The sequence below is a fragment of the Phaseolus vulgaris genome, unplaced genomic scaffold (assembly GCF_000499845.2).
Source record: "Phaseolus vulgaris cultivar G19833 unplaced genomic scaffold, P. vulgaris v2.0 scaffold_109, whole genome shotgun sequence".
Lineage (NCBI taxonomy): Eukaryota > Viridiplantae > Streptophyta > Magnoliopsida > Fabales > Fabaceae > Phaseolus > Phaseolus vulgaris.
In genome coordinates, this window is record NW_027174143.1 from 3,405 (window position 1) to 17,147 (window position 13,743).

The window sequence follows — 13,743 nt, forward strand, 5'->3', positions numbered from 1 at the left end:
TCAGGGATTTGTCTTCAACAAATAGGGGGAGATTGTTGAACCAAGTGGTGTTCATGTTTTGAAGAATCCAAATACTTTGAAGGATGTTGAAGCCTCTGCTATGCTTGATGTTGCTGTGCTGGTTTAAGCTTTGTTCTGGGGTAGTTTATATGTTGTAATCCATCCTGTGATTAAATCTAAAGCATTAGCATTCTCAATCTTTGTGAAAGTAAAATGTTTTCAAACTAAGTTAAAACAACCGATTGTTTTGTCGAAACAACCGATTGTTTATACTTAGGTGTTTTGAGAAAAAGATTGAAAACTATTTTGAATGGTTGAACTGTTAAAGTACCAAATCAACTGATTGATTCGAGGAAACAACCGATTGTTTGTTTTGGGACCATAACAGAAAAACTATTTTCTTGTTGACTGAGCTTTAAATGTTTTAACTGCTTACGCTCCAGTCATTAAATGTTTTGACCAATCTTTTAATGCAATTTAAGAGTTAGTTAAGATTTGATAACAAACAACATCTTTGAATAAATTCAGAAAAACAGATTTGACAATTAAGAATCTTTGAAAAAGTTTTTTCAAAGAGTTTTTTCAAAGTGCTGAGATTGCTAAGAGTTTGTGATTGATCAAAGTGTTGGAATTTGATTATGCTTGTATTGATTTCAGATTATCTTCTGTAACAAGTGTAATCCTTGTACTCTGTTGAACAATTCGTTTTCTGTGTTTGCTGAGATTGGCTGTGAGTTCTTGAGGTGTTCAAGATCAGCAATCTTAGTTTGAAGTAGTGTTGTTGGTCAGATGACATGTATATAATGGGTTTGTTTAAACTATGTATTTTATAAAAGCCATCAATCTGCATTGGAAGTTAGGAGGCATTAGAAATACCATTTTTAGAATGTAATATGTGAACAAAGAATATAACTTTTATTTCACGGCTACTTTTGATATGAGAATACACTCTTTCTAAATAGTCTTACAATAGACTTTTCAAATTCTACCTTCTCTCTCATAAAACCTATACTATAAATGACATTTAAAATCATAGTATAAATGACATTCAAAACTAGAATTAAAGGCAATAATTATTGGCTATTCAAATATCAAAATAAAACTGAAGAGGGCTTTGAGTTTAATGCTAACAAATTCCCCCCTTAAACTCAAACCTTTAATATTCTTCATTCACCATACTCTTCTGGATTAGAAGCAACTTCAGTTTTCTTCACTGCACCAATCCATGCAAAATTTTGAATTGAATTACTTTTAATTTTCCAAACAAAATCTTCTTCACTTTCACCTTTTGAATTAAAAGGATTTAGGAAAGACTCTGGCTTCAATGAGCTTGGAACATAATGATTAGACCATATATCCTTGGTAGGTAATGCCTCAACACCATTCCATACCACTATTTTCAAGTAAAATTGAAAACTTATAAGGGGCTTCTAATTTGGACAAGAATTCATTCACCTTTTCTTTTTGTGCCAAAAGCAACAAATGGAGTTCTTCTACTTGATTAACTCTACTTTATTTTTCTTTCTCCACTTCTTCAAATTTTGTAAACCCTCTTTCTAGGTTACCAAATTTTGCTTCAACACTCTCCAATTGAGATACCAGGACACTCCTTTCATTCAGACGATTATGCTTTTCATTAGTTAATAAATTGCACAATTCTTCCAAGCTACTTGATTTTGCCCTTGAAACTTCAAATTCACTTTTTTTCATCACAAAGGACTTCATGGACAATGTACTCTTTAAGTTGAGTTTGAACATTCGATTCTTTGTCATCTCCACATTTGCAAGAACATGTCCATTTTTTGTCCTTCAAGTGCAAAATTTGGTCTTTCATGAAAATCGAATAACCTTTCTCCAATAAATGTCCCATACTGAGAATATTATTCTTCAAATCGGGTACATAATAAACGTCCTTCATTATACCTTCTTTTCCGTCCTTTTGGGAAAAACATATTTTCCCCAGCCTTTGATTAGAACTTTTGTTGAGTCTCCAAAGGATTTCGGCGGGTCGAGTCGGCTGTCACGGTCGTTCGAGGGAACCTGACCAGGCATGACTCTTCGTCCATCTCGGTCTCCCACGGAGGGAGTCTGTCTCTCGCCCCTTCGGCGTCCCTGGGTTAGGGGGAGAGGTGTAGGAGCTGCTGACAACGTTGGTCGGCACAGTAAAAGGTCCTACCTCCCCCAGCTTCTTTTTCATCTCTTCGTTCTCCATGTGGAGAACCTGCAACTCCTGCTCGTTCTTCTGAGAAGTCTCCTCGGTCTTTCTCTTCATCTCGACCATCTCTCTACAGAGATAACAACATCGTCTGGTCGGCTTCAATCATTCTCTCCATACTTCTGGTTGAGACCATCTACTTTTTTTCTTTAGCTAGTTTCTCTCGGTCCCACGGTGGGCGCCAATTGTTCCTATTAGGTAGATGGGACCTAGAGAACTATTGAAGTCTTTGTCTTCCTCCTTCGGTCGGGCAGGTTGTTGAGTGCTTGACTGGGATCCTTCTCATCTTCGCGCTTCTCCTTCGACTCTCAGTCTTGGGTGAACACCAAATGGGGGGGGATACCTCCGGAAGGCACTCCGACGCTCAAGTCAGTAAAGCGGGTGATCAGTATTCGGGTAGGTGCACAGTAATAAATGACGTACCTTCGTCATTGGGATGTGTGTTATTTATATTATTTTAATGGGCTTACCTTACTAGGCCTGATTAGCTTACCTTAATGACATATTAGCTTCACTGACCTGGTTGGAGCATTAATGGATGTATGGGTTGGCCGACCAGGCCGACCATGGCGATTTCCCTCGTCTCGGCAAAAATTTTGTGGTCTCGGCCAGGTTTCCCCGATTTCGGTCAGTAAGCCCGAGTCTCGGTCAAGGTGACCGGACCTTTGGTCTCGCCCATACCAGTACACTTGCCCCTTAGGCTCGAGGACGGTTATGTCCAATGAGTCTTTAATGGTAGGGTGTCGGTCATCTTGGGCAGGGAGACCGAGACACGTTATGGTGTCGATCGTTAATGGTAGGGTATCGGTTGGCCTCCCCTGGGCGCATGACTATTGGGCTTCCCGAGGTGTGATGTGACCTTTGGCGGTGTGATGTGACATGACGTGCATTTATGAGGGGTTTTTCGGGGGGAAGCGTTGTGGATCGTTGGATCCAAGAGATCTAACGGTTGAGATTGATCCAATGATTCGAATTCTGAGGCCCTTGGGCCCTATAAATAGAGGTCCCAACAGTGTCGAGACGTTGTGCTTTTAATTTGTGAGTTTGTCTGATAGCCGAGCATTTTCTCGCTCATTGCTCTGAGAACCGAGTGATCTCCCGCCCTCAATCTCGCCTCTCTCTCTTTTTTGTAAGGTTAGTTATGTCGACTCTGTCTCGGCCTACGTCTTCTTCTTCCGGTCACCCCTCTTCTCCCCTTGGTCGCCCCTTTCCTCCCCTTTAACAATCTTCCTCCTCCTCTTCTTCTTCTTCTTCATCATCTACCACCGACTCCTTATCGGTCGGGGTGGCCGAGGCGCCACACAAGGTAGAGGTCGTAATGGGGGACGATCCGGCCAATGCCATTTACCGGTCGGACTCTCCCCCGACGGCCATTCCTCTGGTGGACCTTAGCTGGGTAGACCCTAAGGTAGTTGAGATATCGTCCAACTATAACACCGAGGTTGCTATGATCGAATTCTTGGCCAAGCACCCGGTTTAAAGGCAGGTGGGCATTCTCGCTACTTTAGCGTTTTGCCCTGTGAGCCCACCAAGAGGGTGTGCTTGGGGCGATCGGGCACTGGTCCCCCTTTCTTTTATATGTATACGTGCCTTTTCTCATACCTCCATGTGTCTCTTCCCTTTGATGAGTTCACGATTGGCGTCCTTCGGGTGCTCAATGTGGCTCCCACCCAGATTCATCAAAAAACCTAGGCGTCCCTTCAGGCCTTTCCCTTGTTGTGTGATGTAATGTGCCTGTCGTGTGATGTAACGCCTCTCACTTCGTCCAAAAGGCCTATTGGCACTCGTTCGTCGAGGGGGAGTGTGTTATTTGACTCTTTCGCCGTCTCTTATAAGAGGTTTAAAGAGAGGTTTGTGAGGGTCATTGTTCGGTCGGAGGCGACGACCCTTTTTCTTTTATGAGGCCGGTCGGTCGAGGTTTCTCCTCTACTGGACTCGTAAGCCTTGTGACTTCAAGGTCTGGCTGAGGTCGACAGAGGGCGCCAATGAGCTGGAGGTCCTCTCGCTCTTTGATGCCCTCCCGAGGAAGCTTCCATGCCAGAGGCTGATCCCAAGTCGGCGTGATGGGCGGTCGTAAGGGGTATGGGTCTTTGTTTATACTTTTTCGGTCGGTCGTTTCGTTGTTTCGGTCGGTCTTATAGCGCTTCTAACACTTGTTTATTTTTTGTTTTGTTTTGCAGATATCATGGTGCAAGAACGACCGGCTGCTGTGAGTGCTCTTGACAAGCACAGACAGCGGGCGGCCGAGCAAAAGAGTAGTCGTAGCATCGAAGAGATGCCTGCGCATAAGGGCTCGGCGTCCCGACCCTTCCCAGAAATCTAAAAAAGGCCCAAGAGATGGTGGGAACGTTGCCACCACCACCCGTTCCCCTGGGTCCATGCCGACACCTCCCCCGGCTCGCCCTCGCCCAGGTGGGTGGAGAACGTGGTGGGGCCCCTTGAGGCTGGTGCTAGAGCTTCACCATCGCCCCTTGATCTTCTAGGGGGTGGCCTCCAATTTACGCGAAGAGTTTGTGTGGCCCTCCTTGAGGAGACTCGGGAGTCGATCCGAGGCGTCTCCCCCTCGGACTTGTTGAGGAGCGGTTTGGAGCTGATGTGTCGCTCGATCGTCCTCGTCGAGCACGAGATTCAAGGCCGAGATTTTCGTGCCGAGGATGTGTTTCGATTGGAGCATCAACTGGTCGAGGCCTCTAAGGACCTAAAGCAGTCTTTGGCTACAAACAGTGAGCTCTCGGCCAATATTGCTCAGGAGGGGGCTGAGAGGGAGCTCGCCCAACAACACGCTGCTGAGGCGAGACAGCATTTGGCGGAGGAGAAGGCCGAAGCGCTGAGATCGTCGAGCTGAAGAAGATGGTTGAGGAGAGAGATGAGAAACTCTTGTCCCTGGCCACTGAAATGGTCGACCTTCGAGCTGCAAAGGACGAGGCTGAGGCTGAGCTCGACCAGAACTACGAAGACTCGAAGGAGCTATTGAAGCAATGATTTGACCGAGCCATGTGCCAAACCCACGTGCTTTTTGGGGGGCTGCCGGCCACTAGTGGCTTTGACCTCGATTATTAGGTTTACAAGGGTCGGTCGGTGGTGAGTTCTGAGGTGGCTGCTTTGGCTGCACAAGAGGTTGGGTCGGCCGAGGTTGAGGAGGGAGAATGCATTGAAGTTAATCCAGAATAGGTTAGCCCTTGGCCGGGGTGTGGCCTTCTCTTGTTTTCATATTTTCTCTCTACTCCAAGGCTAGGGTGTGGCCTCCCCTTTTGCAGTTATCAATGTATCGCCCTTGCTTTTTGTATCTAAGATGAATTTTCACAAGTTAAAATGTTGGTCTTTAATTGTTTGGGCGGTCGGCCATTAACTATGAATGCTTAATCGAACAGGTAAAATGGGTGGTCGGCCATTAGTTGTGATTGCGTTAATCAAACAAGTTGAATGGTCGGTCGACCATTAATTGTGATTAACGTTAATCAAACAAGTTGGGCGGTCGGCCATTAACTATGATTGTTTAATAGAACAAGTTGAAATGGGCGATCGGCCATTAACTGTGATTGTGTTATTCGAACAAGTTAATATGGGCGGTCGACCATTAACTATGATTGCGTTATTCGAACAAGTTAATATGGGCGGTCAGCCATTAACTGTGATTTTGTTTGTGCCAAGTTACAATGTTAACTAAGGTGTGTATCGATCGGTCTCGGCAGGGTTGTGCCGGTTAGGGCTTCATCCAGACCGAGCCGAGTGTAAGGTGTTCGCAGGGTATGCCAGTTAAGGCTTCCTGTAGACCTAACCTAGTTGATCGGTCTCGGCAAGGTATGCCGGTTAAGGCTTCATCAAGACCAAATCTAGTTGATCGGTCTCGGCAGGGTATGCCGGTTAAGGCTTCACCCAGACCAAACCTAGTTGATCGGTCTCGACAGGGTATGCCGGTTAGGGCTATATCCAGACCAAGCCGAGAGAGGTGTTTGCAGGGTATGCCAGTTAAGGCTTCATCCAGACCAAACCTGGTTGATCGATCTCGGCAGGGTATGCCGGTTAGGGCTTCATCCTGACCGAGCCGAGGGGTTGCGGGAAAACGCCTCATCAAAACTCCCTGGTAGGGTGAGGAAAGAGTGCGTGACTTTATTAAATTCATATGAAATAAAACTTGAGGTGCGTGGCATTCCACGTCCTCGGTACAATTTTGCCCGAAAGCCACTCTAAGTGATAATCTCCCCCCTTTGTGACTTCTCAGACTCGAAAAGGTCCCTCCTAGTTGGACGAGAACTTCCCTTCATTTTTTCTCGCGTTGCTGCGCATTCTCCAAACAAGGTCTCCCTTCTGGAAGCTCTTCGGCCAGACTTTTGTCTTGTATCTCCTTGACACCCGGATCTTACAGGCGACCTCCTGAATCCTGCTTTTGTCACGAAACTTACGTACCAAATCAAGGTTGACCGCTAGGCTTTCCTCGTTTAGGGTGAGGTCGAACATCTGCCTTCGTATGGTGGGTTCGGCCACCTCGACTGGGATCATGGCCTCGACCCCATATGTCAGGTTGTAGGGTGTCTCCTGCGTGGTAGTCTGGGGGGTGCATTTGTACGCCCAGAGTACTTCTATCAGCTCCTCGGTCCATCAGCCTTTTGCCTTGCCTAGGCTTTTTTCAGCTCATTGAGTATGACCTTGTTCGCAGCCTCGGCCTGCCCGTTGGTTTGCGGGTGTTCGACCGAGGCCGTAGCAGACTTGATGCCCAGGTCGTCATAGAAGGATTGCAGGCCTCGATCAATAAACTATCGACCATTATTAGTGATTATTGTGTGGGGGACGCCGAATTGGCAAACAATGCTTCTCCATACGAAATTTTGGACGTTTTTGGCCGAGATGGATGTAAGGGGTACGGCCTCGATCCATTTCGAAAATAGTAAACTCCCACGAGGAGGAACTTGGTCTGCCCTTTTCCTAGCACAAAGGGACCGATGATACTGTGCAGCTCTTCCGGCCTTATGTGATGGATGGTCGGCCGCCCCATCCACTAGGCGATCGATATTTGGGAGGGGATAGGTATCCTTTGGGCATGCGCTGTTGAGGTTTCTATAGTCAACGCACATCCTCCAGCTGTTGTTTGGTTTGGTGACCATGACGACATTGGCCAATCAAATCGTGTATCGGGCCTCCCGTATGAATCCGGCCGATAGAAGCTTCTCGGATTCTCCCTTCGCTGCTAGGTGTTTTTCATCGCCCAGATCCCTCTTCTTCTGGGAGATTGGTCAGGCTTCTTTGAATATCGACAGTGGATGGGTGATGACGTCAGGGCTCACCCCCGCATGTCGATCGGTGTCCATGAGAACATGTCCATATTCTTCTTCGGCCCGGTGTCCATGATCTCGGTTTCGGCAGCGGCCATGGTCGTCCCTACAGCAGTGTTGTGTTATTTGTCTAGGAGGGGTACTCTCCTAAGCTCTTCTCTTGCCTCCAATCTATCCTCGGTCGCCTGGGGATCGAGGTTTACCAACGCGACTGTTGGCTCAACTGACATTGGTCGAGCCCCCCCTGGGTGAGCGGTCCTTTCGGGAGGACTTTCTCTTGGGAGAGGTGTCGTACCTTAAGGGTTCCACCCGGAGGCTTTCGGCGTAGCACTCTCATGCCTCCTTCTGGTCCACATGGATCGTAAGAATGTCCCCCGTCTTCGAAGGGAACTTCATTGCCAGGTGAGGGGTCGATACTATGGCCATCAGCCTGTTGACCGAGGAGGATGTTGTAGGAGGTATTGGCATCGATGACCAGATACCGGATCTTTATAGTCTTGGTGTTCTTCCCCTCGCTGAAGGTGGTGTAGAGCTCAATGTTTCTTCCGGGCGTTGTTGGTGCTCCCTCTCTCGGCGAAGCCGCCAGCTATGGTTTTGATAACTTCTCGGTTACCTCTTTTGTCGGTCCTAGGCTGTCGGTCGTCTCTGTGATCTTGGTCATTTCGACCGTGCTATGCTGACCTTGTTCGCCTAGGGGGTTCCGCTCGGCGGGGTGGGTCTCGGCCGTTCCTGACGAATCGGCGGAGGTGCCCAACCTAGATAAGTTCCTCGATCTTATCCTTCAGAGCCTCACACTCCTCCGTCGAGTGCCCGCTATTTTGATGGTAGCGACACTGCTTCCTTCGGTCGACATTATTTGGGCTGACCACTTTTCTTGGAGGAGGGATCAACTTGGCGTTGAGAGCCTCGTCCAGAATTCTTCCCCTCTCGGCCGTCACGAGTGTGTATCTAGAGAACCGGATTGGTCGGTCCCGGTTGTATCTGCGTCGGTCGTTCCTTTGACTCGGCCGGCCTTGGAGGTCTTTCTCCTCCTTGTTCTTATCTCCACTAGCCTCGGCACGGGCTTGGTTACGGAACTCTCTGATTTCTTCCAGCTGCATGTACTTAGCAACTCTCTTTCTCAGCTCGTCCAGGCTATCGGCCGGTTGCATGCACAGGTTGTCAGCAAAGGGCCCTGGACGTAGGGTTGTCAGCATGTGATGCATGGCAACGTCCGAGCTCAGATTCTGGATGCTCATTGCCACCTTGCTGAACCTGTCAACAAAGGTTCTCAAGGACTCTCCCTTCTCCTGGCGGATGCCCACCAGGGCGATGGATGTCAGGTGGCGCAGCCGGCTGGTGGAGTTGGGTGAGAGCTTGGTGAACCAACTAAGGGTTGCTCCGTACAAAGACGTAGGAAACACTCGGCATAACACTGCGTCATCCGAGGTGTAGAGACACATGTGGGTAGTGAATGCATCAATATGCTCGTCTGGGTCGGTAGACACATCTCACATGAAATATTGAGTGATCACGTTTTTTAACACAGATAAAAGAGTTTTCATTGAGGGACAAAAGCTTTGAATGTTTTCTTGAAAGGTTCTCTCAAAGAATTCAAGTGTGCTTGTTCATTGTGTGCCTTGGTCAAGGGTTGAGGTTCTGTCATTGCTAAACTGCCGAAAAGTGTTGTTGTTTTAGGTTTCTTGCATCTTCTTTTCAAGTGCTTTCTTTCCTTATTGTTTCTTGTGTAAAGGTGGTTGTTGTTCCTGCCGGTCGACTAGATCACCTTCGTACATGTCTACGAGTTGCGTTTCAAGGACTCATTTGCCTTCGTTCCAATCATCACCCTTCGCCGCCTTGAATACCGAAAACAGAGAGACAAATGGGAGCCCTCGCGACCGTTTGCACTCTGACGCTCAAGTCAGTAATGGCAGAAAACATCGTTGCACCTCCGTAACAGAACACCACAAACACTGTACTCAAGGAAGCGCGTAACTGAATTCTCTCTCGTTCTCAGATTACTTGTGTGTAAAGTGTGAAAAAGTACCTTAGTCTATTATCAGCGAGAGCTTATATACCTTTGACTTAAGTGCTTTTGCCACGTGGTTGTCTCTAACTCAAGCATCGCTGCAGGCAGGCCCTCATGTCATCGTAACTTAAGCTAAGGTTGACTCCAGTGAGTGAGGCTGCCCTTTCGAAGTGCAACTGGCGCGGGATGACCACTCAGGCGTCAACTCATACGCCCAACATCAGAGGGATCATCCATACTGAGCGTTCACTGCCCCCTGACGTCCAATGCATGGCAATCGCTGCTGGAACTAGACTCTAACGAGTCGTATTTGTTCCAGTGGTTCTCTAGCGGTGGGGCGTACTGCCGCTTCCCTACACCTTTATGCATGGTCTTGGTGGGTTGGGCTTCTCCATACTGGTAGCTGGGATGTGCTCTTCAAACCACTATTATGACTCAGGTGCCGAGGGCCGAGGACTCCTCGCCTCTCCCCAAGCCGACACCTCCTCGGTCCTCTTACACGTGAGCCTGACGAGGCTCGTTCCAAACCAACTGAACACTCCTCGTGGGCCCCATCTTCGGGGGTCCCATGTTTACTTTCTGGGCTTATTCATTATGTTCTTCAAAGATCCTGAATAAGTTCTTTGTTGTTTGCAAATATCTAAATCTGTGTGTTGGCTGTTTAAAGAGAATAATAAATCTTTAAACTAACTCTTTTCAAGATTCATATTCTCTTCAAGATCACTTGTTAAAGATTCAGAGTTGAAATTTTGGCTCTCGAGCTCGGGTGAACACCGAATGGGGGGGGGGGGGGGGGTACTTGTGGAAGGCACTTCAACGCTCAAGTCAGTAAAGCGGGTGATCAGTATTCGGGTCGGTGCACAGTAATAAATTACGTACCTTTCTCCTTGGGATGTGTGCTATTTATATTATTTTAATGGACTTACCTTATTGGTCCTGATTAGTGGAATGGATCTCACTTATGAGTGTATTACCTAATCCTTAATGACGGATTAACTTCACTGACCTTGGTTTGAGCGTTAATGGCGATTTCCCTTGTCTCGGCAAAGCTTTTGTGGTCTCGGCCAGGTTTCCGCGATCTCGGTTAGCAAGCTTGAGTCTTAGTCAGGGTGATCAGATCTTCGGTGTAGCCCATACCAGTACAGTGGTAGCTAATGAATGTGCACCATTTTGAAGAAGATTTTTCTTATTTTTCAAGATTCACCCTACAATATGGTGCAAAAAGAGCCAAAATAAACTATTTTAATCCCTACAATATGACACAAATATTTTATAAAAAAAACTATATAAAAAATGCAAAATCCAATTTAATTTATTGTAATTGATTGTTAATTTTTTTTTATTCAACTCTTAATAAAAAAAGTATACGACTTTTAAATGTATAATTTTTAAGTATATAAATTACGCCCCTAATAATTTTACTAGAAAAGAAATTACATTTAATAAGTTAAAAAAATATTATAGTTTAATTTTTTTAATATATTTAAACCTATTATTGTTGTAATTTTAATAAATATAATATAGTTTACAAAATTTAAACATTTTAAACTTACAACAATATTTACAACAACAACATTTTGTTTTCATTTATCTACTTCTAGTTCTAATGTAATAACAATTACAATAATGGTATATACTAAAGATCTTCATTTAATCATTTTGTTTTTCATAAATTAAGTGGCACTATTAGAAATAATTAAATGAAAACTAATTTTATAAAAAATAATTAGTTGTTTTTACAACTGCTCAGGTGTATTTCTTTGGGCTCTAAATATGGAGGAAGATGACTTTTGTGTATGGGATGAAAGTAAAGCTAATTACAATTTTGATGGCTTCCTCAAACAATTGTGGCAGGTTAAAGAATTTACCAATGCTTTGACAACTGCGTGGAGAGTCCTTTTGTATTTTTTTCATCCAGTTCAATATTACCTCATAACTATTAATATGCTCTTTATCATTCTTATGAGTATGATCTTAGTCCCTTTATTGGAACATGATGCATGGTAGAGTCCACCATGTTCCTTTCTCTATCTACAAATATATTCAGACACTTCATAACTACTCAAAAACAACAACTGCTCAGGTGTATTTCTTTGGGCTCTAAATATGGAGGAAGATTACTTTTGTGTATGGGATGAAAGTAAAGCTAATTACAATTTTGATGGCTTCCTCAAACAGTTGTGGCAGGTTAAAGCATTTACCAATGCTTTGACTACTGCATGGAGAGTCCTTTTGGATAAAATGCCAACTCGTATCAGCTTAAGTAGAAGAGGAGTGGTAGGTTTCTTCTCTGAATGTGGGTTATGCCAAACTTCAGAAGAGACTTATCAACACCTATTCCTGGAATTCTTCGTGGCACAGGTGTGGTCTTTATGTCTTAGATGGATGGGAATTTTGAATGCCCAACATAAGGATTTGAAGTCTCACTTTGTTAACTTTCACCTGGTGCATTTCAGAACCAAGCAAATTCTGGTATGGAAAGGTTTGTGGTTGGGAATAGCGAGGGACGTGTGGGAACAAAGAAATATTGTTATCTTTAAGCAAGGGAAACCTAATGCGCAAGAAATCTTCCATCAGGCACAACCCAGATCCAGACTGTGGATGACAAACATGGTATGTGCTTTCAACTTTTCCTTCTTAGATTGGCTCTTAAATCTTGAACTTTGTCGAAAAAGTTACAGGTGATGAACGGAAGTTCTGTCACCTGTTAAGATTCTGTTCAACACAAGGGGAGTGGAGTTTTGTTCTGCCTTTACAATTTAGACTGTGAATAATCTCAATACTAAGGGTTAAGGGTGTATGGTAGTTTTTGTTGCTTTGTAGAGGTTGTATGGTAGCTTTGTTGATGATGTTGTTAGTTGGTAAGTTGGGACTGTTAGGATGGGATGTGGATGGAGAGGTTTTATCCTTGAATCCTCTGGTCTGTGTCTTTGCTTTCTTTACTTCCTTAAACCTACTCCAGAAAATAAAGGGTGCGGTCTTAAGTAAACAACAAAGAGCATCTGTTGGTAGCGTTTCTCTAAGGGGCCTAGTAAATCTTTGTTTCAGTCTTGTGTGGAGCAGACAACATAAACTATGATGGTTTCTATTGTGGGGACCCTGGAGGCGTGCCGATGTTTTTGAGGGACATTGGTTATTTGGGATGCGTGTCCTACGGATCAATTACTAGGAAGCTAGTGTTATAACTAGTTTTGGAGGAGGTGCTTTTTGGTTTTAGTTGCCTTTTTTAAGCATTGTACTTCTTTGTTCACAAAGTTCTCCCCTTGGTGGATGATCAATCATTAGTGGTCATCTCCTTCTAAGTTGGATCAAATGTTGTTTGTCTATAGGCGTTGGATATTTGGTTTTCTTCATATTATGACTGGAGGGGAGCTCCTAATCTTTGGAAAAGATGTTATCAGTTATAGTGGTTTTGTTGTTTATACAAGGGAGCCAATTTTGGTTGGTGAAGGTGTTGCTCATCCTGTTGCTAAGGCAGACTTTCTTTACGAATTAGAGGTGAATCAAAGTATGTGCAGATTCATCCTCAAGTTCCTTATGCTTTGTCTGCTGGAAGATTCTTATTCTTTGGTTTTGGTAGTCTTCGTGCAGATGAAGGATTTGATGACGAATATATCTAACCAAGGGTACCGTAAAATGTATAGATTAGGATCTTAGAAGCCGTGAGCTTTGTCCAAAACGCCAACTCTTAAGTGTTGGTCTCCCTGTTGGATGTTGCAGATCCAACCTAAGTGTAACCAGGGTAATATTGCTAAGCACACGGTTTTGTGCAGCTTTTTATGCTTGCTGTCAAAAATGCTTTTTGTACAACATTTTTGCATAATTTGGCAGCAACATTGGCAACTTTGTTTCTCTTTCTGCCAGTGTTTTGTAGTTTTTCCTGCCTCTGACTTTTTTTGCGAATGTTGGTTCTTGTATAAGGGTTGAGACATTCCTAAAGTGTCCCTCTTAATTTATTTTATTCTTTGTCGATAAAAAATATATTTGGACACTTCATTTGATGAGTTTAATTAATTTTAAATTATGCTATAACGATTTTTTTTCCTATCCAAATGTTTATATATTTTTAATCACTATCCAGATGTTTTCTTGGTCTTATATTTTTAGCATCTGCAATAGTTTAGTTGATTCGAGTCATGCAGATTATCGCAAACCATGATAAGAAAATGAAGTTATTTTTAAAAATAAACATAATTTATTTTCTTTTATGATTGTTATTGTAGTTTGTAGGTTATATAAATTAAATGACT

General features: G+C 44.3%; 2 protein-coding genes across 2 annotated transcripts; one reads left to right on the forward strand and one right to left on the reverse strand.

The window, feature by feature from the left end:
- Positions 1-8,240: 8,240 nt before the first annotated feature.
- Positions 8,241-8,927, reverse strand: LOC137817528 (uncharacterized). Its single transcript, XM_068620813.1, has one exon. It carries the CDS (start codon positions 8,925-8,927, stop codon positions 8,241-8,243), a length of 687 nt encoding a protein of 228 aa, XP_068476914.1.
- Positions 8,928-11,599: 2,672 nt separating this feature from the next.
- Positions 11,600-13,150, forward strand: LOC137817530 (uncharacterized). The gene is made up of 4 exons (XM_068620814.1): positions 11,600-12,106; positions 12,317-12,354; positions 12,823-12,991; positions 13,085-13,150. The coding sequence occupies exons 1-4, from the start codon at positions 11,600-11,602 to the stop codon at positions 13,148-13,150; spliced, it is 780 nt and encodes a 259-aa protein (XP_068476915.1).
- Positions 13,151-13,743: the final 593 nt, after the last annotated feature.

Excerpts from the sequence above, each read along its gene's own strand:
- LOC137817530 (XM_068620814.1), top strand. The coding sequence starts at position 11,600 with ATGGAGGAAGATTACTTTTGTGTATGGGATGAAAGTAAAGCTAATTAC. Across the intron at positions 12,107-12,316 it reads GACTGTGGATGACAAACATG|AGGTTGTATGGTAGCTTTGT; the intron begins GTATGTGCTTTC and ends GTTGCTTTGTAG. Across the intron at positions 12,992-13,084 it reads ACTTTCTTTACGAATTAGAG|ATGAAGGATTTGATGACGAA; the intron begins GTGAATCAAAGT and ends GTCTTCGTGCAG.
- LOC137817528 (XM_068620813.1), bottom strand. The coding sequence starts at position 8,927 with ATGTGTCTCTACACCTCGGATGACGCAGTGTTATGCCGAGTGTTTCCT.